Source organism: Curcuma longa, chromosome 1 (assembly GCF_044706935.1).
Source record: "Curcuma longa cultivar G26 ecotype Majalengka, Jawa Barat chromosome 1, ITB_CL_G26_1.1, whole genome shotgun sequence".
NCBI classification, from domain to species: domain Eukaryota; kingdom Viridiplantae; phylum Streptophyta; class Magnoliopsida; order Zingiberales; family Zingiberaceae; genus Curcuma; species Curcuma longa.
The window spans coordinates 3,536,692-3,557,763 of NC_133861.1; the positions used below are offsets into that span (position 1 = coordinate 3,536,692).

At 36.2% G+C, this 21,072-nt stretch overlaps 1 protein-coding gene and 1 pseudogene across 1 annotated transcript in view; one reads left to right on the forward strand and one right to left on the reverse strand.

Moving 5' to 3' along the window:
- LOC141846044 (uncharacterized) overlaps positions 1-19,953 on the forward strand; it is a 57,505-nt gene extending 37,552 nt beyond the window's left edge. The window contains exons 5-9 of the mRNA XM_074734035.1: positions 15,494-15,600; positions 15,718-15,813; positions 16,272-16,462; positions 16,648-16,717; positions 19,825-19,953. Of these exons, the coding sequence (XP_074590136.1) occupies positions 15,494-15,600; positions 15,718-15,813; positions 16,272-16,462; positions 16,648-16,717; positions 19,825-19,932 (572 nt within the window). The 3' untranslated portion in view covers positions 19,933-19,953. The remainder of the gene's footprint in view (positions 1-15,493; positions 15,601-15,717; positions 15,814-16,271; positions 16,463-16,647; positions 16,718-19,824) is intronic.
- On the reverse strand, positions 2,814-4,028 carry LOC141833869 (uncharacterized; annotated as a pseudogene).
- Positions 19,954-21,072: the final 1,119 nt, after the last annotated feature.

Sequence of the window (21,072 nt, forward strand, 5' to 3'; positions counted from 1 at the left end):
ATCAAACATGTTCAACTTGCTAAGAACAGAATTAAACATAGCTTGGGGTATAACCTTCGTAAACATATCAGCAAGTTGGTTCTCAGATTTGACATAAGACAAACATAACTCTCCGGAATCAAGTCTCTCCCGAATAAAGTGGCGATCAATCTCGATGTGTTTAGTCCGATCATGTTGTACTGGATTATTTGCAATATTGATTGCAGCCTTGTTGTCACAATATAGCTTGAGGGGTAATTTTGCTTTTAATCCCATGTCTTCCAACAAAAAACACAACCACAACATTTCTGCAAGACCATGTGCCATGGCTTCGATATTCTGCTTCAGCACTGGACTGTGCACAAACATTTTGTTTCTTACTTCTCCAAGTTACCAGGTTTCCTCCCAAAAAAGTGCAATAGCCAGAAGTGGACCTTCTATCATCTCGAGAACCAGCCCAATCTGCATCAGAATAACATTCCACTTTCAGATTACCACCTCCTTTGAACAGCAAGCCTTTTCCGGGACATGACTTCAAGTACCTTAAAATCCTGTCAACAGCCTTCATATGGACAGTTTTAGGAGCATGCATGTACTGGCTCACCACACTAACAGCATAGGTGATGTCAGGCCTAGTCATAGACAAATATAGTAATTTTCCAACCAACCTTTGATACGTTCCCTTTTCCAGACTTGTAAGATCTTCCCCATTAGAACTAGTAAGATCATGATTTACTTCTATAGGAGTAGATGCTGGTCGACAACCCAACTTCCCTATCTCCTTGAGTAAATCCAACACATACTTTCTCTGACACATATAAATTCCTTGTTGAGACCGAGCAACTTCAATACCAAGGAAGTACCTCAATAGTCTAAGATCTTTAATTTCAAATTCTGATGTTAACTTGGACTTAAGAGCCTGGATTTCAGCTTCGTCATCACCTGTAACTATCATGTCATCAACATAAACCAAGAGAATGGTAGTTCTGCCCTCTTTCTTTTTAACAAAAAGTGTATGATCAACATTTCCTTGTTTAAAGCCAAACAATATCATGGCTTTGCAAAATCTATCAAACCATGCTCTAGGAGATTGTTTAAACCCATACAAAGCTTTTCTTAGCCTATAAATTTTTCCTTTTGTTTCAATTCCAGGAGGTGGTAACATGTAGACTTTTTCATGAAGGTCACCATTCAAAAAGACATTTTTAACATTTAGCTTAAATAGAGGCCAATCATATTGAGCAGCAAGAGAAAGAATTACTCTGACCGAATTCAGTTTTGCAACTAGAGCAAAAGTCTCCAAGTAATCCACCCCATATGTTTGAGTGAATCCCTTGGCAACAAGTCTGACTTTATATCTGACCACTTCACCCTCTGAATTATACTTGATAGCATAGACCCATTTAGAACCAACCAAGTTCTTCCCCTTTGGAGGATCAACTAATTCTCAAGTACCATTCCTGTTAAGAGCCTCTATCTCTTCATTCATTGCTTCCAACCACCTAGCATCCTTTACAGCTTCATAATAAGAAGAAGGTATAGCATGGTTTGATAACTGTGAAACAAAGGCATGATATGAAGAAGACAAACGAGAGTAAGAAACGTGATTGGAGATAGGATGTTGAGTACATGACCTGACCCCCTTCCTAACAGCAACAGAAAGGTTCAGCTCATTCATATTTAATGACTGCTCCAAGGAATCTGGAGCCAGAGCATCTGATTCGGCTAGCCGGTCAGTAGTAGGTCCTTTGCTTGTAAGTGATAATTTCCTGTGAAGGCTGCGAGCCCAGTAATGTATTTTCCATGGCATCCAGTGGAAGTGGACCACTTGAGGTAGGAGATGGACCACTTGAGGTACATAAGGAGACACAGAAGAGGTAATATTCTCCCCCTGAGGATGAGGCTGAAGAGAATAATAAGACTCGGACTCAAAAAAAGTAACATCCTTCAAGACATATCTCGTCCTAGTAATAGGATCAAAGCACTTGTAGCCTTTCTGGCAAGTGGAATATCCTAGAAAAACTTCCCGTATAGAACGAGGATCAAGTTTGGAGGACTTGGGACCAAGAACATGAATAAAGCAGAGAGAGCCAAAAACTCGAGGTGTAAGGGAGAACAACGTGGTGCCAGGCCGAAGAATAGTGAGAGGGCACCGATACCCGAGACCTTTGGATGACAATCTATTGATGATATAGGCAGCGGCAAGGACAGCATCAACCCAGAAATATTTGGGTAAGTGGCGTTGAAATAATAGTGCACGGGCTGTTTCAAGGATATGACGATTCTTTCTTTCAGCCACTCCATTCTGTTGTGGTGTGTAGGGACAGGATGACTCATGAAGAATTCCTGAATCCTCAAGGAAAGTATTTAGAGACTGAGCAAAGTACTCACGGGCATTATCAGAACGTAAAGTCTTTACTCTTGTATGAAATTGAGTTTCTACCATTCGACAAAAAGTTTGAATGAGTCGAGGAACTTCTTCCCTGCTTTTCATCAAATAAAGCCATGTACAGTGGGTGTAATCATCAATAAAAGAGAGAAAATATCGATAGCCATCCAAAGAAGTCACAGGAGAGGGCCCCCACACATCAGAATGAACAAGATCAAATGGAGAAGAACTTTTATTTATGGACTCAGAAAATTGAGTTCTACAATGTTTTGATAACTGACAGACTTCACACTGAAGTGACTCAAAAGAAACTGAAGAGAAAAGACTAGGAAATAAGACTTTCAAAGACTGAAAGGATAAATGTCCCAACCGGGAATGCCATAAGAGGATTTCTTGATGTTTATTCTCCAAACACTGTGCTGTAGATTTCAGAGCAGAGGTTGTTCCAAGCTGATAGTAATAAAGACCTCCTACTTCACGGCCAGTCCCAATCGTTTGCTTGGTCTCGAGATCCTGGAAGACACAATGATCAGAAAAAAAGGTTACTGAGCAATGAAGTTGTTTTGTAATGCTGCTAACAGAAAGTAAATTAAGAGAAATAGAAGGAACATGAAGGGCAGAGGATAGGATAAAATGATCTGCCAGTTGTATGGAACCTTTGCCAGCAACAGTGGCTTTGGTTCCATTTGCAATGGTCACTTTATCTTGCCCAGAGGACAAAGAGTAGGAAATAAAGGAGTTAGCAATGTTTGTCATATGATCTGTAGCTCCTGAGTCAATGACCCAGGGGCTATAAGAGCTTGAACCAGCAACACTCAATCCCAAGCCACGGATACCTGTGTGCGCTTGAGATGGAGTGGTAGAGGCAGAAGATGAAGCCTGAAGCCGCGAGAGAAGGTGTTGAAGGTTGGCAATGTCAGTAGAGGACAACCCAACAGAAGAAGACACAGAGGAACCAGCAGTCTCCTCCTCCACTAATTTCTTGACAGCAACATTCCCACAACTAGGGGCCTTCTTGTCACTGTGTTTGAATTTGTCAGGTTTCTTCTCTGGATATTTCTCCCAACAAAAATCTGAATCATGATTAGTCCTCTTGCAGTGCCGACAAAATTTATCACCTTTTCCTTTAGTTCCCCCAGGCTTGGACTTGTTTGTAGAACTGACAAGAGCAGAAGTCTCCCCAATTGGAGTGCTGGTAGCAGAAATACCCTTGTTGCTCATGGTCCTTTTCCTGCCCTCCTCACTGAGAACTTTGTAATAAACTTGTTCCAGAGAGGGAGTAGGATCAAGACTAAGAATTTGTCCTTTTAAACTCTCAAACTCTGCATTAAGCCCATCTAGAAATTTAATAATTCTGTCCTTCTCCAGAAGCTTTAGATATCTCTTGGTGATCATCGGTGGAAATCCAATTCTCCATCCTGTAATAGTCAAACTCATCCCACAACCCCTTCAGAGCAGCAAAATAATTGGTGACAGACATAGAGCCTTGATCAAGTTTAAAAATTTGACTACTTAGCTGATAAGTACGCAGCATGTCATGCTTGCGTCCGTACATTTGCTCCAGTGTCTTCCACATGTCAAAAGCTGTTTTGTTATGAAGAATGACCTGTTTGATGCCAGAACTGACAGAATTAAGTATCCAAGTCATCAGCTGAATATTGTCACGCCTCCAAATATGAAAGTTTGTGTCTTTTTCATCTGGTTTCACTTTAGTACCATGAAGGACATCAAGTTTATCATGACCTTCAACATAAAGTTCAACAGCAACTGCCCAAGATGCATAGTTTGTCTCTGTCAACTTCTCTGAGGTTATCTGAAGACCGGATCCTCCATTTCCTGGCATTGTGAAAAAAGGTTGTACCTGTCCAGAAGAAGTCATAGGATCTGCAGAAATACCAGAAGTTTCTCCAGAGGTGTCTGCCATAAAATAAAGTTGTGGTTACAAAGTTCCAAGCAGAGAAGAGGCTTGGGCCAACAAAGTTTTTTTTTTTTTAGCAGAATTTTTTTTAAATTTTTAGCAGGATTTTTTTTTTTAATCAGAAGGTGCAGCCTAGGGCTGCATTTTTTTGGCGACTTTCGGGTCGGCGCAGGAATAACTGAGTGGGCACACTTCTTTGAAGTGCCACTTCAAAGAATCTGCCCGCTCGAGAATATCAGACCGTAAAAACATGAGATTGCGAGAAGATTTCTCGCGATCAGGCAGAAGCAAGAGGATTTCTCGGTTTAGCGTACGCAGATGGCTGCAACGAGGCAGCGTCGGCAGAGGTAGCAGACCAGAGGACGGGATCCTCTCCGGCGATAGCGAGCCTCCCCAAGAGGAACGACTCCGCGCTCTTGCCTCTCCCACGATCTCGATTCGTCCTTGTTTGAGAAACAACAGTGGGCGAGTCGCGAGGTGGGAGAAGATCAGGTGCTCGGCGCGTCGCGATATGGAAAGGGCAAACGGCGAGCTCCTGAGGGATGACGAGCTCACAAGAAGCAACAACGGCGACCTCCCTTCTGCTCCTCACGCACGGCTGGCTTACAGTCAGACAGAGGGCGCAGCACGTGGGGAAGCAAGCTGAGGAAGACGATGAAGAGGCGTCGAGAAATCCCTCGAGACTTCTTGATCCGTGAAGAGGAGGAAGAAGGTGTGAAGATCTCGACAGGAGGAGGGATGGAAGAGCCGGCTTCGGTCCTGTGGCTGTGCGTCGGCCGTCGAAGCAGTTGGGAAGAGGCGTCGAGAAGAGAAGAGGCGCGGCGATGGAAAAAAGAAGAAGAGAAAACATTAGGGTTATAGAGAAGGCTCTGATATCATGTTAAAATTATCTTAACATCAAAGAAAATATATACAAGTTTATATAACCAGCATAACCCTAAGATCATAAGAGAAAAAAACATGTCTATCCCTGCTTCTCACAACATCCTTGTATCCCCCAACAGCATAGAGTTGCCGAACACAAAATCGCCATATCTTGAGACGACTCGGACTCTTCTTCTCCATTCTCATGTTCCTCATCAGTTTTGGGGTGACGTTGTACTTACTGTGTGCTATCTCATCAATCGCATGTCTTCCTCCACTCTACAAGGTCAAATACCTCATTATATTCTTTATCCTTTACCATCTAGAGTCTTTGGTTTTATATGTTTTGTTTATGCTTTTGATCCTGACATTGACAAATTCTCTCTTCGGTCTCATAAATGTGTCTTCCTTGGGTACCCATGGTCTTAGAAAGGGTACAAGTGTTATTCCCCTACTCTCCATCGGTACTTCATCTCTGCTATTGTCACGTTCATTAATTCGGTTCCATTTTTTGGGCCTAATGGATCACCGTTCAAGTTTTCTCCTTCTGCGCATGTGCCAATGATTATCTTTTATCCTCCGGAGGTGTCTCTGTCATCTCATGCCTTGTCTCCTCAATTACAGGTTTATCAACATCGTCCTCGTCCTGCTTTGCCACCGCCCAACACTGACGCTGCCATGGACACATCTTTAGAGCCAAGTCTTTCGCCTCTTTCTCTGGTTCCATTTCTTGAGTTTGATATTCCCATTGCACTTCGGAAAGGTATGTGTTCCACTCGTAATCCTTCTCTTCATTATGTTTCTTTGAGTTATCGTCTTTCTCCTTCCTATTATATTTGTCTTTCCTCCTTGTCGTTTGTTTCTCTTCCGAAGATTGCAGGTGATATCTTTGCCCATCCAGGATGGAAATAGACTATGCTCGACGAAATGTGTGCCTTATAGAGCAGTGGGACTTGGGATCTCATTCCTCTACCACTAGAGAAGTCAGTTGTCGGTTGTCGATGGGTATATATGGTGAAAGTTGGTCCAGATAACGAGGTTGCCTGGCTAAAGGCTCGCCTTGTTGCTAAAGGGTATCCTCAGATCTTTGGATTGGATTATAGGGACACTTTTTCTCTTGTTGCCAAGATGTCCTCTTGCGCCTATTCCTGTCCATTGCTGCGATTCAACATTGGCTTGTTTATCAGTTGGACATCAAAAATACTTTCTTATATGGTGATCTACTCGAGGAAGTCTACATGGAGCAACCTCCGTGTTTTGTTGCTCAGGGGGAGTCTTATGGTCTTGTATGTCGTCTGTGGAAATTTTTATATGGCCTCAAGTAGTCACCCAGAGCATAGTTTGGTAGATTTAGTACTGTAATTCAACAGTTTGGCATGATTCGGAGCAAGACTGACCATTCTGTCTTTTATCACCACTCATCTACTGGTTGCGTCTACTTAGTAGTTTATGTTGATTATATTGTTATCATAGGTAGTGATTATCTCGGGATTTCATAGGTGAAACATCTTTTCAAACATTTTTAGATAAAGGATTTCGGCAAACTCAAATATTTCTTGGGGATAGAAGTAGCACAACTCAAAGATGAGATTATCATATCCCAAAGGAAATATGCAATGAATATTCTAGAAGAAATAGGAATATTAAACTCAAAGACAGTTGACAACCCCATGGATCCTAATGTCAAGCTCCTGTTAAATTAGGGGGAGTCTCTTCCAGATCCTGAACGATACAGGCGATTAGTAGGGAGACTAAGCTACCTTACTATTACTCGTCCTGATATTTCATTTGCAGTAAGTGTAGTAAGTCAGTTTCTCAACTTTCCATGCAAGGAACATTGGGATGCTGTGACTCGCATTATTCGATATATCAGAGGTGCTCCAAGAAAGGGTCTTTTGTGTGGAGACAAAGGACATACTCGAGTAGTAGGGTATTCTAATGCAGATTGGGTAGGATCTCCCATTGATAGGAGATCTACTTTTGGGTTTTGTATATTTGTCGGAGATAACCTTATTTCTTGGAAAAGCAAAAAGCAGAATGTTGTGGAAAGATCCAGTGCAGTGGCAGAATATCGAGCTATGGCCATAGCCAGTCAAGAGCTTATATGACTCAAACAGTTGCTTCAAGAGCTAAGATTTGGAGAGGTTACACAAATGTCACTTATATTTGACAACCAAACCGTCGTGTATATCGCCTCGAATCTAGTTTTTTATGAGAGAACAAAGCATATTGAAGTCGATTGTCACTTTGTCAGAGAGAAAGTCATATCTGGAGAAATATCTATAGTTTTGTTAACTCACATGATCAAATAGCAGATATATTCACTAAGTCACCGAGAGGTCCTCGAATTGACTACATATGTATCAAGCTGGGTGCATATGATTTATATTCTCCAACTTGAGGGGGAGTATTAGAATATTGTAAATATAGCTAAGGATGATTTGGTATCCGTTAGAATATTGTAAATATAGCTAGGGGTGATTTGGTATCCTAATTTGTATTTTACCTAAAATATAAATTAGTCCTTAGAATAGAATCTTGATTTACTTCCTAGAATAGAGTCTTAATTATAAATACAGTTTATCTCTTGTAATATTTTTTAATCAAGAGATTTCTTTTGTGAATTATCAATACCATTCTCCGAGATCTTACATTGGCAGGGACTGCATGCACCGGATTATCTTTTTATTTTTATTAATATTTAAAGTTACCACCATCACCCTAAATTATAATCTTTCTTTTATTACCAATTAAGATAATTATCAATTATTATTATTTAATTAGTATATATAAATGATATCAATGGTATTAATATTAACATGTGTAAATGTCACTAATAATATAAGTATCAACATGTATAAATGTCATCTATGATATCAGTCTAATAAATCAACTAATAAGTCAGTTATTGGACTCAATGTCCTTAGAATATAATAACGTCATCTGCTGTATGAGCTAAAAGTCCCCTCACTAGTGGAATACAATAATATAGCGCTAGCACACAAGTAAATACCGATTGCAGGCGACAACTTGCTATAATATGTGGATGGTTAGGTATTTTGATATAAGGTTAGGTTTAGAGTTTTCACTTTTTAATATTTTTTATCCATTTAAATCCATTATTATTTCACTTTAAATTTTTAAACCACAATTGTTCTCCTCTAGGTTCACTTATTAGTTAGCCTGAAGGACAAATTTAAATTAACTTTTTACCATAAATCATGTTATCATCATAGGGTATGTAGATGAGGGTTATACAACATGAAAGGTATCGATCGAGGAGTAATTTAGAAAGGTATCAATTGAGGAGTAATTTAAAGAAATGTATCAACTGAGGAATAATTTAGAATATCAGTAATTTATTAAACCACGTTGCCAAGTTTCTGTAATATCTAAAACACGTACCAACTTTCATATTTACTAAAATACGTAATTGCTTCTCATTATATTTCGCTTTGTCAACAGTCGACTGTTCATTTACCAGTAGTTGACTGCTATTAGATAGTTGAGTGAACTAGTCGATTCTTAAACATAGTGTATTTGATTTGTAATCAGCAGTCGACTGTAAATAACTCATCAGTCAATTACTAAACTCTTTGTGCTCTCATTATGTGGCAGGACCATTAGACATCTCTTAAAATATCTCAAAACTGTGATAATTTTAAAAATTTACAATTCTCTATCTAGGTTATGAAATCTATGTTTGAGAGTATGATTACACTTAAATGATGTAAGGAGTGGAATGAACTTAGTTTGAAGTATTTTTGAGGTGCTTAAGGGCATCAGCGAGTTTAACCAAACATAAACTCCACAACATAGATTGAGAGATGTGAATTTTTGAAATCTTTAAAACTTCGAGATAAATTTAAGATACTCATTAAAGGGTCTAGGTTTGTCACTTACTAACACAACCAAAGGGTCCATAGGACTCTCTTAGTTTAGACTGTATTAAAATTTTAAAATTCTGAACACTATAGGGCCATTAGCGAATTTTGATTAAAAATTCATTGATAGTCTTAGAAATCTCAAAATCACTTTAAATTAGGTGTAACCATGCCCTCAGACCTAGATTCCATAACCTAAATTGAGAAATTTGAAAATTTCAAATCTTGACAACTTCGAAATAATTTAGCACAAAATCATTAAAGGGCTTAGGTCTGCCTTATTTACCAATACCACTAGAAGACTTTTTGGAGTCTTCAGACCATGTCAAGATTTTAAAATTTTAGACATTATAGGTTCATTAACGAGTTTTGATAAAAAATTCGTTGATGACCTTAGGAACTTCAAAATCACTCCAAACTATGATCATTTCACTCAGACCTAGAGTACACAACCTAGATTGAAAGATGTCGATTTTTTATCAAAATTCATTCTAGAATTTAAAATTTTGATATGGTCTGAGTTAAAGGAATCCTAAGAATCCTTTAGTGATGTTAATGAATAAATATGACAGACCTAGACCCTTAAATAGTTTGTGTTACATTGTTTTAAGCTTGTGAAGATTTTAAAAATTCATATCTCTCAATGTAGGTTGTGAAGTCTAGGTTTGACGACATAGTTACACTCAGGAGGCTTCATGAAATATAATGGTCCTAATTTGGAGTGATTCTGAGGTTCATATCTATAATTTCAAAATCTTGATATAGTCTGAACCAGGAGAGTCCTGGGAATCCTTTGGCGGTGTTGGTGAATTTAGGCTCTTTAATGAGTTTGTGTCAAATTATTTCAGTGAAGATTTGAAAAATCGACATCTCTCAATTTAAGCTATGGAATTTAGGTATGAGAGCATGATTACATTCAAGAGACTCCCAAGAGTGTAATAGTTTTAGTTTGAAGTGATTCTGAAGTTCTTAAGGCCATTAATTAGTTTTTGGTCAAAATTCGCTAATGACTTTAGAGTTCAGAATTTCAAAATCTCGATATGATCTGAATCAGGGAAGTCCTAGGAACCGTTTGATGGTGTTGATGAGTAAGTATGATAGACTTGGACCCTTTAATGAGTTTGTCTCAAATTATCTTGAGATTGTAAAGATTTTAAACATTCATATCTTTCAATCTAAGTTGTTGAGTTTAGGTTTGAGGGTATGGTTACATTTAGGAGGCTTCCAATTGTAATGATCTTGGTTTGAAGTGATTCTGAGGTTGCTAAGGTCATCAACGAATTTTGACCAAAACTCCATGATGATTTTTGGCACCTCAAAAACACTTCAAATCAAGTTCATTATACTTCTTATATCATCCTGAATATAACTATGCTCTTAGACATGTATTTCATAGCCTAGATAGGGACCTGTGTTTTTGAAATTTACATAGCTTTGAGATATTTTGAGAGATATATAATGGTCCTCCCACATAATGGGAGCATAGAAAGTCTAACAGTCGACTGATGAGTTATGAGTAGTTGACTGTTGATTACAAATCAAGCACACTAAATTTAGAAATTGACTGGTGCATTCTGCTGTCTAATAGCAGTTAACTATTGGTGAATGAGCAATCAACTGTTGTTAAAAGAGGCGCATAATGACAACTATGTGTTTTGGTAAATATAAAAGTTGGATACACATTTTGAATATTTCATATGAGAACATGAAATAAAATCAATTATTTATTCTCAATAATTTAATTATTATTTCACTATTATAAATTTTATTTTAATAATTATATAAACATATATAATCTATTTATTTATATATTCATGCACAAAGAAATGCATAACAAGTTAAATGATAGATTTACTTGCCTCTATATTTATAAAAAAAATTTATTGTCAGCAAATCAACGTGCTCCACTCGAATTCATATATACAGATATAAAATAAAAATAAAAACTCACAATAAATATTCAATTGTAATAACATAAAATCTGAACATTGCTTAAGGTTTGCAGTCGATGGATTCAATTTTTGACCTCACTATCTCATAATATTCTCAATTCCTAAACAACATCCATTACTATCGAACAACAAATTAATTTATCTATTTCTCATATCTAAAGTAGACACCCAACCTAAACTAAAGTCTAATAAAGTGTATCTTTCCTTCGTCTGACGAAATAACAAAGGTGTTTTATTCATACGAGGCACTTGAACCAGTTGAACCTTGCTAGAAGAATAAGCACCTGCTGTTGCCTGGAACTTAGGAAGTGAATAGAAGATTGGTCTTGCTTACTGGAAATAAAAAGGAAATGGTTGCTGGAATAGGGATTTCCCTCTTCGCTAGTGGCCTTGGCTAGCGCTGGTTGGCTCCGGTGGCTGCTAATCGGTGGCTGGAATTGGTGGAGAGGAGGAAAGGAAAAATCTGCTGCTGCTACTACTGGAAGAGGGAAAGAAGAACTGTTTACTCTTGTTGCTGAAAAACAAGAAGAGAAAAGAGGGTTGCTGTTGGCCGGCTGGAAAAACAGGGAGGAGAAAAAAGGAATGATGGCTGCTGTTGAGAAGAGATGAAGAAGTGAAGGGCTTTCTGCTGTTGGAAGAGATGAAGGAGAATAAGGAGAGAGAGAAAGAGAAGGAGAAAGGAAGGAGAAAGTGCGTGTCTTCGATGTCTGTGGCCTTCAGTGTGGGAAGAGGCTGCGTGGAAGGGGAAGCACGGGAGAAAGAAAGGGAAAGAGTAGGTTTTCTCTAATTCCATAATTCATTTTGAACCAATTGAACCAGTTTAACCCATAAAATTTGATTTAGTCATAACTTGACCAAATCAAATCCAAATTGACCCCAATTTGAACCCACATTCAAATGAGTTCAATCCAAACTTAATTTGGTTTCAACATAACTCCCATATTTCATGTTCAACAATTTGGTTTGCTTATTTTGTTGATTCAAAGTTTCAACAAAATTTAAATTTAATATTTATATATATTTTAAAAAATCAACATTTAACAATGTCAGTAATAGAATGGAGTTGAAGAAAGAAAGAGATGGAGCATAGAAAGGAGACATTGTTTGTGTTGTGTTGAGCATAATTTTAATTCTTGCACCATGTTGAGGGAAATGGTTGAAACATATCATTTCAATAAATTACTGAAATTCAATACCACTCGGCATAAGCAATATCTCTTTTTGTTGGTTCATTTTCTTTCTTCTTTAACCTCCAATCTATCACTGGCTACTATATATCGAAGTGTGACACAATACTGAAACAATATCTTTTTAGTCAAAGATTGAAACTATTGCACAACTCAAGTTTAAACTTTGGCTCTAAGTGGTATCGAATTTCGATGATTTATTGAAATGATATATTTTGACTATTTTGTCGGACACAATACGAGATTCCAAACTATGATGGTACTTTTAGGTTTTAGTTTTTCATTAAGGGATGTTATAACATCCCTGAATGAAGCGGACTGTCCCTAATAGGAAATCCAATCAATCTCTTCTACATAGAATATGACCTCTATTCAAAAGGGCTATCAAGTCATTCTAGGAGTTATGGAGAATTGGTAGATGGTCAAGTTCCAACCATTCAATTCTAGCATAAACAACTCTTGAAAATAGTTATGTAGTTAGGTAGAGGAGCATAAAATTTTGTAGATTTGGGAAGGGGCGTGCAAAAAGAAGGAATTTGGTATATGATATTATAGGATCAAGGAGAGGATAGGGTGAATACGTGATCGAACTTTCTACAAGACAAAATTAGTCGCATTGGAAACAACAATAATGAATATAAATTATTGCAATTAATTCAGAAATAGAGTGATCTCCTTCTTAGTAAGCAACTAAAGGTGGAGAAATCTTTCGTACATTTTCCTCTCTCAAGATAAAGAATTTTGAGAACTAGGGAATCCTATGAGTCAATACAATTATAAGACAAGAAATATTGGAAGCTTTGAGCACTTAGGGAATCAAGGATTCAACAATAAGCTTTTCCCACATGCTTTCCCCCTTGACCCCATATATATAGCCAAACCAATTGCTTTCTTCTCTCTCCTCAAAATAAGCTTTTTTAGGCTAGTAATCGACTAGTCAAGTCTTATCGGTCGATTTTATAAGTGATTTGATGATTGATTGTAACTTTTCTAGCATCAATAGCAAATTAGGTTATTACTATTGGTTGACTGCTCAAGATACAACAGTCGATTGATGCCTAGCAATCGACTACCCCCCAAAATTAGAACTAATAGAAACATCATGTTCGATTTTGTTTGGTGCCTAATTGGTCGATTGGTCCTCCAGTCGATTGATATCAACTTTCAATAGAATGGTATGTCATTTCCGGCTGTTTCTAGCTTGAGTTCATGTTTGCCTTTGTTCTTCTAAAGTACTAGCACTTCCATGTTAACTTGACCTTGGTTTTATGAGGTTTTTGAGACCTTCGGGACTTTCTCCTTGTCAAGAAGCTCCTCACTTCCGTGACTTCTTCCTTGTTTTATTGTCCAGTCCTCGTCGACCCACTGGGACTTCATGCACCTACTTGTCTGGCGTTCAGTCTTAGTGACTCATTGGAACTTCCTTTGCTTAGTGTTTGGTCCTCGAGTCATTGAGTCTTGTTTTACTTAGCATTCGATCCTCGACTTGTTGGAACTTCTTTTACCTAGCATTCGTTCCTTGATTTGTTAGGACTTCCTTGGCCTAATGTCCGATCCTCGTGACCCCCACTAGAACTTTCCTCCTTGCTTGTAGACTTGACATTCATGTGAGACAAATAACATGTCTAATGTAAACATGCTCAAATATCAAAATCATGTGCACACACATTCTAGGCATGATTGCATCACTCAAGATTGATAATTTTATAGAATAGAATATCAAGAGTTATTCTGAATAATTTGCATCAAATTCCACTTCATAAAAATTAATAGGAGGAACAATTGATATGGTTACAATTATCCATTAATTCTAAAGGTACTTTGAGATAATCGATAGTGGGAACACCATTTTAATCCATCTTGTCTATGTTTAGCTAATGAAAAACATGTGTCTAAATAGTTGAAACCATTAAGGACATGTTAGATCACTTGGACATCCTGGCAATATGGAGCATTGTTATTGAACAGACTTATTTTAAGGTCTAAAAGGAGAGTTGGGATACATGAAAAGAGACTTTTAGAAGCATTCGAGAGTTGTGACAATGTTCTACAGTATTCTGGGCAACAACAAGCATCTCTTCGAACAAATAGTCACCACTTCAAAAAACAATCATCATTCTAGACTAGATTCCCTTTAGCCCCATTTTGCTCAAACAGCTCCACCAAATCTTGCAGCATAGCTTTCCCATAGCCCTCACTACCAGTTAAGCCAAACAATCAAACTCCCAAAAGATAAGAACCGAGTACAAAGAGTAAATAACTCTTCTATCTCACCTTATAGATTGAAATCTATCCCTAGGTGAAGAAGTGCTACCAGCAGAGCTCAAACCTTTAATTGAGACTTTCTATCTCCTTGATTATCTTTAGCACTCTTGTGTGAGTACGAGAATCTTTTTTGCAAGTGTTCTAATACCAAATGACAACCAAATATCTTTTAAATCATGGTTTGAATGGTCACAAAAAGTAGTCTACGGAACGAACTTAAGTTGACCTCAATAAACATCAGGCCAACCTACCTAAAGAATTTGACTGTTACGATCCAACAATTTGATATTAGGCCAATCTAATAAGTGCTTTGGTTGCCACCGCCAACCTTAGGTTGACCTACTTTCAAATAAAAAGTTAGCTCTGCAAATTCTACTACTTAGGTTGACCTACCAAGTAAATTGACCTACCTTCAAATATATATGTTGACCTATCAACTAGCTAGGTTACCCTACCTTCAATCGAAAGGGTAGATATCTAGGATGTCTCTTCTAGATCACTCCAACAAACCTGTAGTTCACCCTAGAACCCTAAGACATAATGCTAAAGCTATCTAAATCCTTCTAGTTCCTCTTTCCATTTAGCATTGCATTTTGTTCAACTTCGAAGCTGATGAGACTTGATCCAAACACATTAGTAAATTACTAAGTATAAATAGACTCAATTAGCTATGCTTTGTAGGTAAGAAACCTTCCATAGACACTATCATTTATCTGAACACTTATCTATCCAAAATGATGCAGTACATGAGTTGTCTACAGCTGATCTTCAAAGTTGATAACGTACATCAACCACATAGTGTCGTGTTTGTTCTATGAACACTTTAATCAAAATTCGCATTGAATGGATTTAAGAAAGATAAGTAAAGATGTCTACAAGTCTGACAATGATATTAGTTCAAACCATCAAGCTTAAGTTTGTTAAACTCCAAAGTGATGTGAAGTCCTTTCATAATCAGTTATACCCCATCAAAAAGCCATCTCTCTTTTGCATATTCTAGTTTAACTTTAGTTAGATATTGTCTTATGACTCATATTTGTCCACTCATTTTGCAGCACATATACCTTTGTACTTGTATCCCTTTTTGAATACAACTAGTAAAACAAGGCCATTCGAGTTTCTAAGGTTGACCAGCTTGGGAGTTATCGGCGCCCTTGTGAAGGTATCTTCTATTTTCACTCTACCTATGCTCTCTGTTTCAGAACAAGATGAGTTTATTTGATAGCCTTGAATTTTTTAAATGAGAAAGTTATGAACTCATTAACTATCTCAATTGCAGGTAGATGAAACTGAGGTCATTGGATTTCTTCTCCGAACAGAGATAATTCCATTGTGTCTGCGCACAATGGAGATGGGTAGTGAACTCTCGAAAACCGTATGTGATCCAAGTTATAACCTATTCTTATCGAAGAAATGTGATAAATTACTGTTACCTTTTCATGTTTTTGTTACATTGCTTTGTTTCTTTTTAATAAGGGAATGCTATGTTTCCACTTCGTGTACATTAAGAACTATATGAATACTAAAAAAACATTGACATGTTGGAACTAAACACTGTACTTATTTGTTATTTTTTACTTGTATTTTATCAAACAATACCATTCAATTTTATTAATAGTTTTATCTTGTGTACATGTTTTTGTAGAATGTGTGTATTTAACTTATGTGCATACATGTCCATTGGATAAATGTGTTGTTCTATGGCTTCTATTATGAATTTTATGACGAAGATGCAAGATTTTCAGTATTTAGTTGGTAACTTGTAATGCGCTTATCTTATTTGGAAGTATTTGTGAAATCTCAGTTCAATTTGGTATCTTGTCCTTTTTGTAGGTTGCAACTTTTATTGTCCAGAAGATATTGTTGGATGATGTTGGGCTGGGCTACATTTGTGCTACTTCAGAACGATTTTGCGCTGTAGGCCAAGTACTTGGATCCATGGTCACATCACTTGCTGGAAGACCATCAGCGAGATTACTGAAGCATATAATTCGTTGTTACCTCAGGCTTTCAGAGCACCGAAGGTATGCTTTGTTAGGCATGCTTTTTAGCTGGTAGAAAGGTGCTTTTGGACGTTCAAGATTAACCAATAAGTTTAACCTCTTCTCTTCAATAAGTTTGTGATGCTTATTGAGAGTTTTATCCCAGTTGATAGTTTGTCTAAAATGTCTGACATGCTAATCAACCAAATTAATTTGTTCATTTGCAGGGCATGTGAAAATTTGATCAAGTATCTTCCTGATATTCTAAAAGATGGTTCAATTAACAGTTATCTTCATGTAAGTGTTGTTGCTACTTCTCTTTCTTTTTCTTTTTTTAAACTCGCCAAAATGTATTTATAAGAGATATATTTCCACAAATACAAGATTTAGTTTCTAAATCCACATTAGAAAAGAAAGGAATATGAGAAATAGAATATTGATGCAAGAAAGTCCTAGCCTCAAAACACATAAGTGTTGTTGCTACTTCTCTTTCTTTTTCTTTTTTTAAACTTGCCAAAATGTATTTATAAGAGATATTTCCACAAATACAAGATTTAGTTTCTAAATCCACATTAGAAAAGAAAGGAATACGAGAAACAGAATATTGATGCAAGAAAGTCCTAGCCTCAAAAACACAGAATGTCAAAGGAATGGTGGAGACCACTATCAACCGACAAGTATAAACCACCACCTATCCCTGTATAACCAGATAATTTATCTCTTAAATAAGGGTTATTGCACACTTGTATGTAACCAACCTATTCAAATTACGCAATACAGCATTATATGAACATCTACAGAGGCGCACAATTCCCCCAACATTGTATACTGATCATCCAGCATTTGAGTGAGGAGCTTGAGCTTGGTATACTTTGTGAATGATTTTGTTTCTTTGCATCCAGATAACCCAGATCCATCTTTTGCATATAATGTTGAACAGCAGTAATGCAGCTCTAGGTGAGGGAACTTGTTAAGTAGTTAGATATCTAAGTACACTCTTGTTAAAGTCAAAGTCTAGCAATCTTCTTTATCACTGGTTCAAAAGGCTCTAGGCAGCTGTCCAAAGTCCCAAATGGAATCCCAGCTATGTGATTAGTAGGTAAACCATGCTTAAGCATATCCAAAGATCTTTCCTCCTACATAGATGAAAGAAGACATACTGAGGTTTATTCCAAGTCCAGAAGATAATAAAAGCTACAATAATATTTTGAGATGTCTAAGCTCTTGTCCCTGAGCTTCATGATTCGAAATCTTGTACTCTGCCGATGAAACAGCCGAAACATATTGTTCCGTTGAATTACCGAAACTCAATATGACTCACTACAAACAATGTCTCCTTTTGTTTCATCTGCTTCCTCATTCAACTTTCAATTCACCACCGGCACCATGTTGATAGCATATCAGCACAATACCAATTTCAAAAATCAAAACTCTAGCATGACTCAAGATTTTGAACCTTTCTAAGCTTTGACAAGACATCAGTGTCATTGCAAACTGAAGTATGCTTAGAATTTTCAAAGGGATTCTAATGGGTTTAATGCCTTCATTGGTCCATTTGCTCTACTAGAAAATAAGCTTTATGCAATGTCTGTGAGACGAATGAACAATCCAGAAAGAGGATAGTCTGCTCGAGTCCCTTCTATTTTTAAACCAAGTTTCATGCTTACACTGAATCTATTGCCTTGTGACACTAACCAAAGAATCTCAGAAGCACACATGGTAAACTTTTGCATCTTTACCTTGCAAAAAGGCAAATTGGAAATAATTTGCTTTTTTGTTACGTGTTGTAAGCTCTTTGCCAACACTTTGGATATTGGCTAGAGCAATCAATGTTCTAGAGTCATGTTGAAAATCTTGCAGTGTTGTACGTCCATCTTTAGGGAGTTGAGGGTAAATATTATTAATTATGTCCATTTTTTTTCTTCCAAAAAACGATAGTGAATAACTTGGTTCACTTGGATTTCTTAATATGCAGAATGGTTTCACAAAGCAAATTAATGGCTAGTTCTAAGCTTATTAGGGGCATCTAATACAATATCTTCAACAGCAGTAACTTGGATATAGTAATCAGCTAAATGATGTTTCCAATAGATGGCTAGCAAGAAACTATAAAAGGTGCTACCAATTGAGTTCCCTAGCCATAGCCCACACTATTGGTCTACTAACTGCATTATAGTATAGCTAAGGTTAGCATGAATTTTCAATCTACCATCGTAACAACAAAGGCCCAAGTACTTCATTAACTGAAAAGTTATTTGTATCTCCTTTTAGCTAGCTCTGGAATTCCATTCCTAAAGCAAATCATCCCACTTTTTAGAACATATCAAATAGAACGGTCATTCTTTCTTAATGTTATTTCATACCTAAGGATCCATAAAATGTACAACCATCCTTGAATTAGTGTTCCCAATATTTGCATATTGTTTGATGCCCACCGAGATCCAACTGTGCCACACTGACAGCCGAAAGAGGTGTGATATGATTGTTGAGCCTGCCAGGAATAACATTTCAGCCCATCTAGGTGCTCAGTAGCCAAAGAATAGATGCTCTACTGTTTCCAAACATGAATGATCATCTGAGAACAGAAGATAAATAACATAGCGCAATGATATTCCTTTCTGGTTGAGTTTCACTTTTGTATTCACTTTACTTTGCAAAGCTAGTTATGCAAGGATTTGAAATTTCTACTGGGCTTAAGAGTGCTGAACAAAACCATTAGATCTGTGTGTGCACGCCAAAGCCTCATCAAGAAAATCCCATCAGTATTCCACCGCCAGTTGGTATTTATTATTTTTCTTCATATGGGCCAAGTTGCTCCGCACTTATAATTAGCTCCAACATATCTTGGCTATCCATGGGTTTGTTGAAAGTTAGCCCCATTGCCGGCTGAGAAAAAAGAAAACATCTTTAAAGTGATCCCTTTAAGAATTGCTGAATAAAGAAATAGCAAGTTATCTTTTATTACCTCCCAAGCTCCTATTAGAATTTATTTGTGCTTGCCTAGTTATAGTACTGATGGTCAGTTTACTTCAGTAAAAAGGAGCCAAATTGGAGGGAAGGGAAAGATAACAAGAAACTATTCCACTGTTGATTAAGATGGCCTGTGAAGTAGCAAGTAGTGATAATTGAAAGAAGCACTTTGTCAATAATAATAATATATGTTAAACGAATCAACCAACTTCAGCCATTGCATTTCAAATAACCATTCATCTGTGAACTCTTTCTCTATAGACAACTCAAATCTATAAGCAACTTCTGTTCCGGCTTTAATTTGATCCTGCCCATTTTGCATAATTTTAGTTTCCTTGTTAGCATGTTAGACATTTGAATTATTCTAATGGATTTGTATTTATTCATTTGTTGGTAGTAAACATGTTGTCGTTAAATCTTTTGAGTGCTTGTAGGATGATCCTGGAACTCGACACTGGCTTCAACAACTACTACACAATGTTAACACAGCTAACCGAGCAGCTAATCTTCAGGGAGGACTTGATCACATTATTGGAAGTTAGGATGTCAAGGATGGACGAATTTGATTCAGTTATAGTTATTCCCGTTTGATTTTTTTTCTTTTGCAAATTAGCATTTTAGGTATGATACATAATTTATCTCTTCATATTTTTGATAACCTCTAATTTTTTTCCCTATTGGATGGTGCAATATTTATACCATTTCTTGGAGATGAGGATAAAATTGTAAGTAATCATGAAATTATTGAAATTAAGTGGATATGAGTATTGTGCTCCTAAATGTTATGCCACATGACTATTTATTTTAATTAAAATTTAAATTTCAATAAATGAATTAAAGTTTGTTTATGTAATAAATGATTCAAAAAAACATTATATAAAAATTTTATCCAAAACTAGATGAATGTGGATGTAACAATTTTAAAATTGGTTATATTTTTTAATTTAAAATTTATTTTTTTGAAAAAAGAAATTTATTTTTAAATGTATAGAATTTATGTTACTTTATTCTTTATTATTTTTTAAAAAATTTAAATTTATGATAAATTTCTTAAATTTAAAATCTTTTATTTTTAATTTTTAGATAATTTATTAAATTTATAATTCATGTAATAATTTTTCTAAATTTATAACAAAATATTCCTTTATTTTTTTATGTTTTAAATTTGATAGTTTTAAATATTTTTAAATTATTAAATATGTAGTTACGAGTAAAATTTTTGAACTAGTCTTTACCTTCCAATGCAAGCTAATTGCTACAATTAACTTTGCATTAGATTTTTCTTCGAGGAGAGTGAAGATTTATTTATTTTTATCAAGTTTGTTTGAAATTGTAAGTTGAGTTTAAAATTTTTATTACGGCAATTAAAGGACCTATTGAAAGTCGTCAAATTCTCAAAAAGGCATATTTATTTTCATATTCTCAAAAGGCATATTTATTTTCGATAATCGCCTTTAGTCTTCAACTAAAGTAAAAAAATTAATTTTCTTTATTGGAATCATTATTTCATTAGGAAGTTTCATATAAAAGTTATTGATGATTTAAAAAATTTATTTATTTTTTAAATTTACATCATTAAACTCAGGACAATCTCCTATATTTATCCATATTTTTTTTAATTTTAAAATTTTAATAAAAATTTAAAAAGAAAAAAGAAGATTAGTAAAATATTATAAAATTAA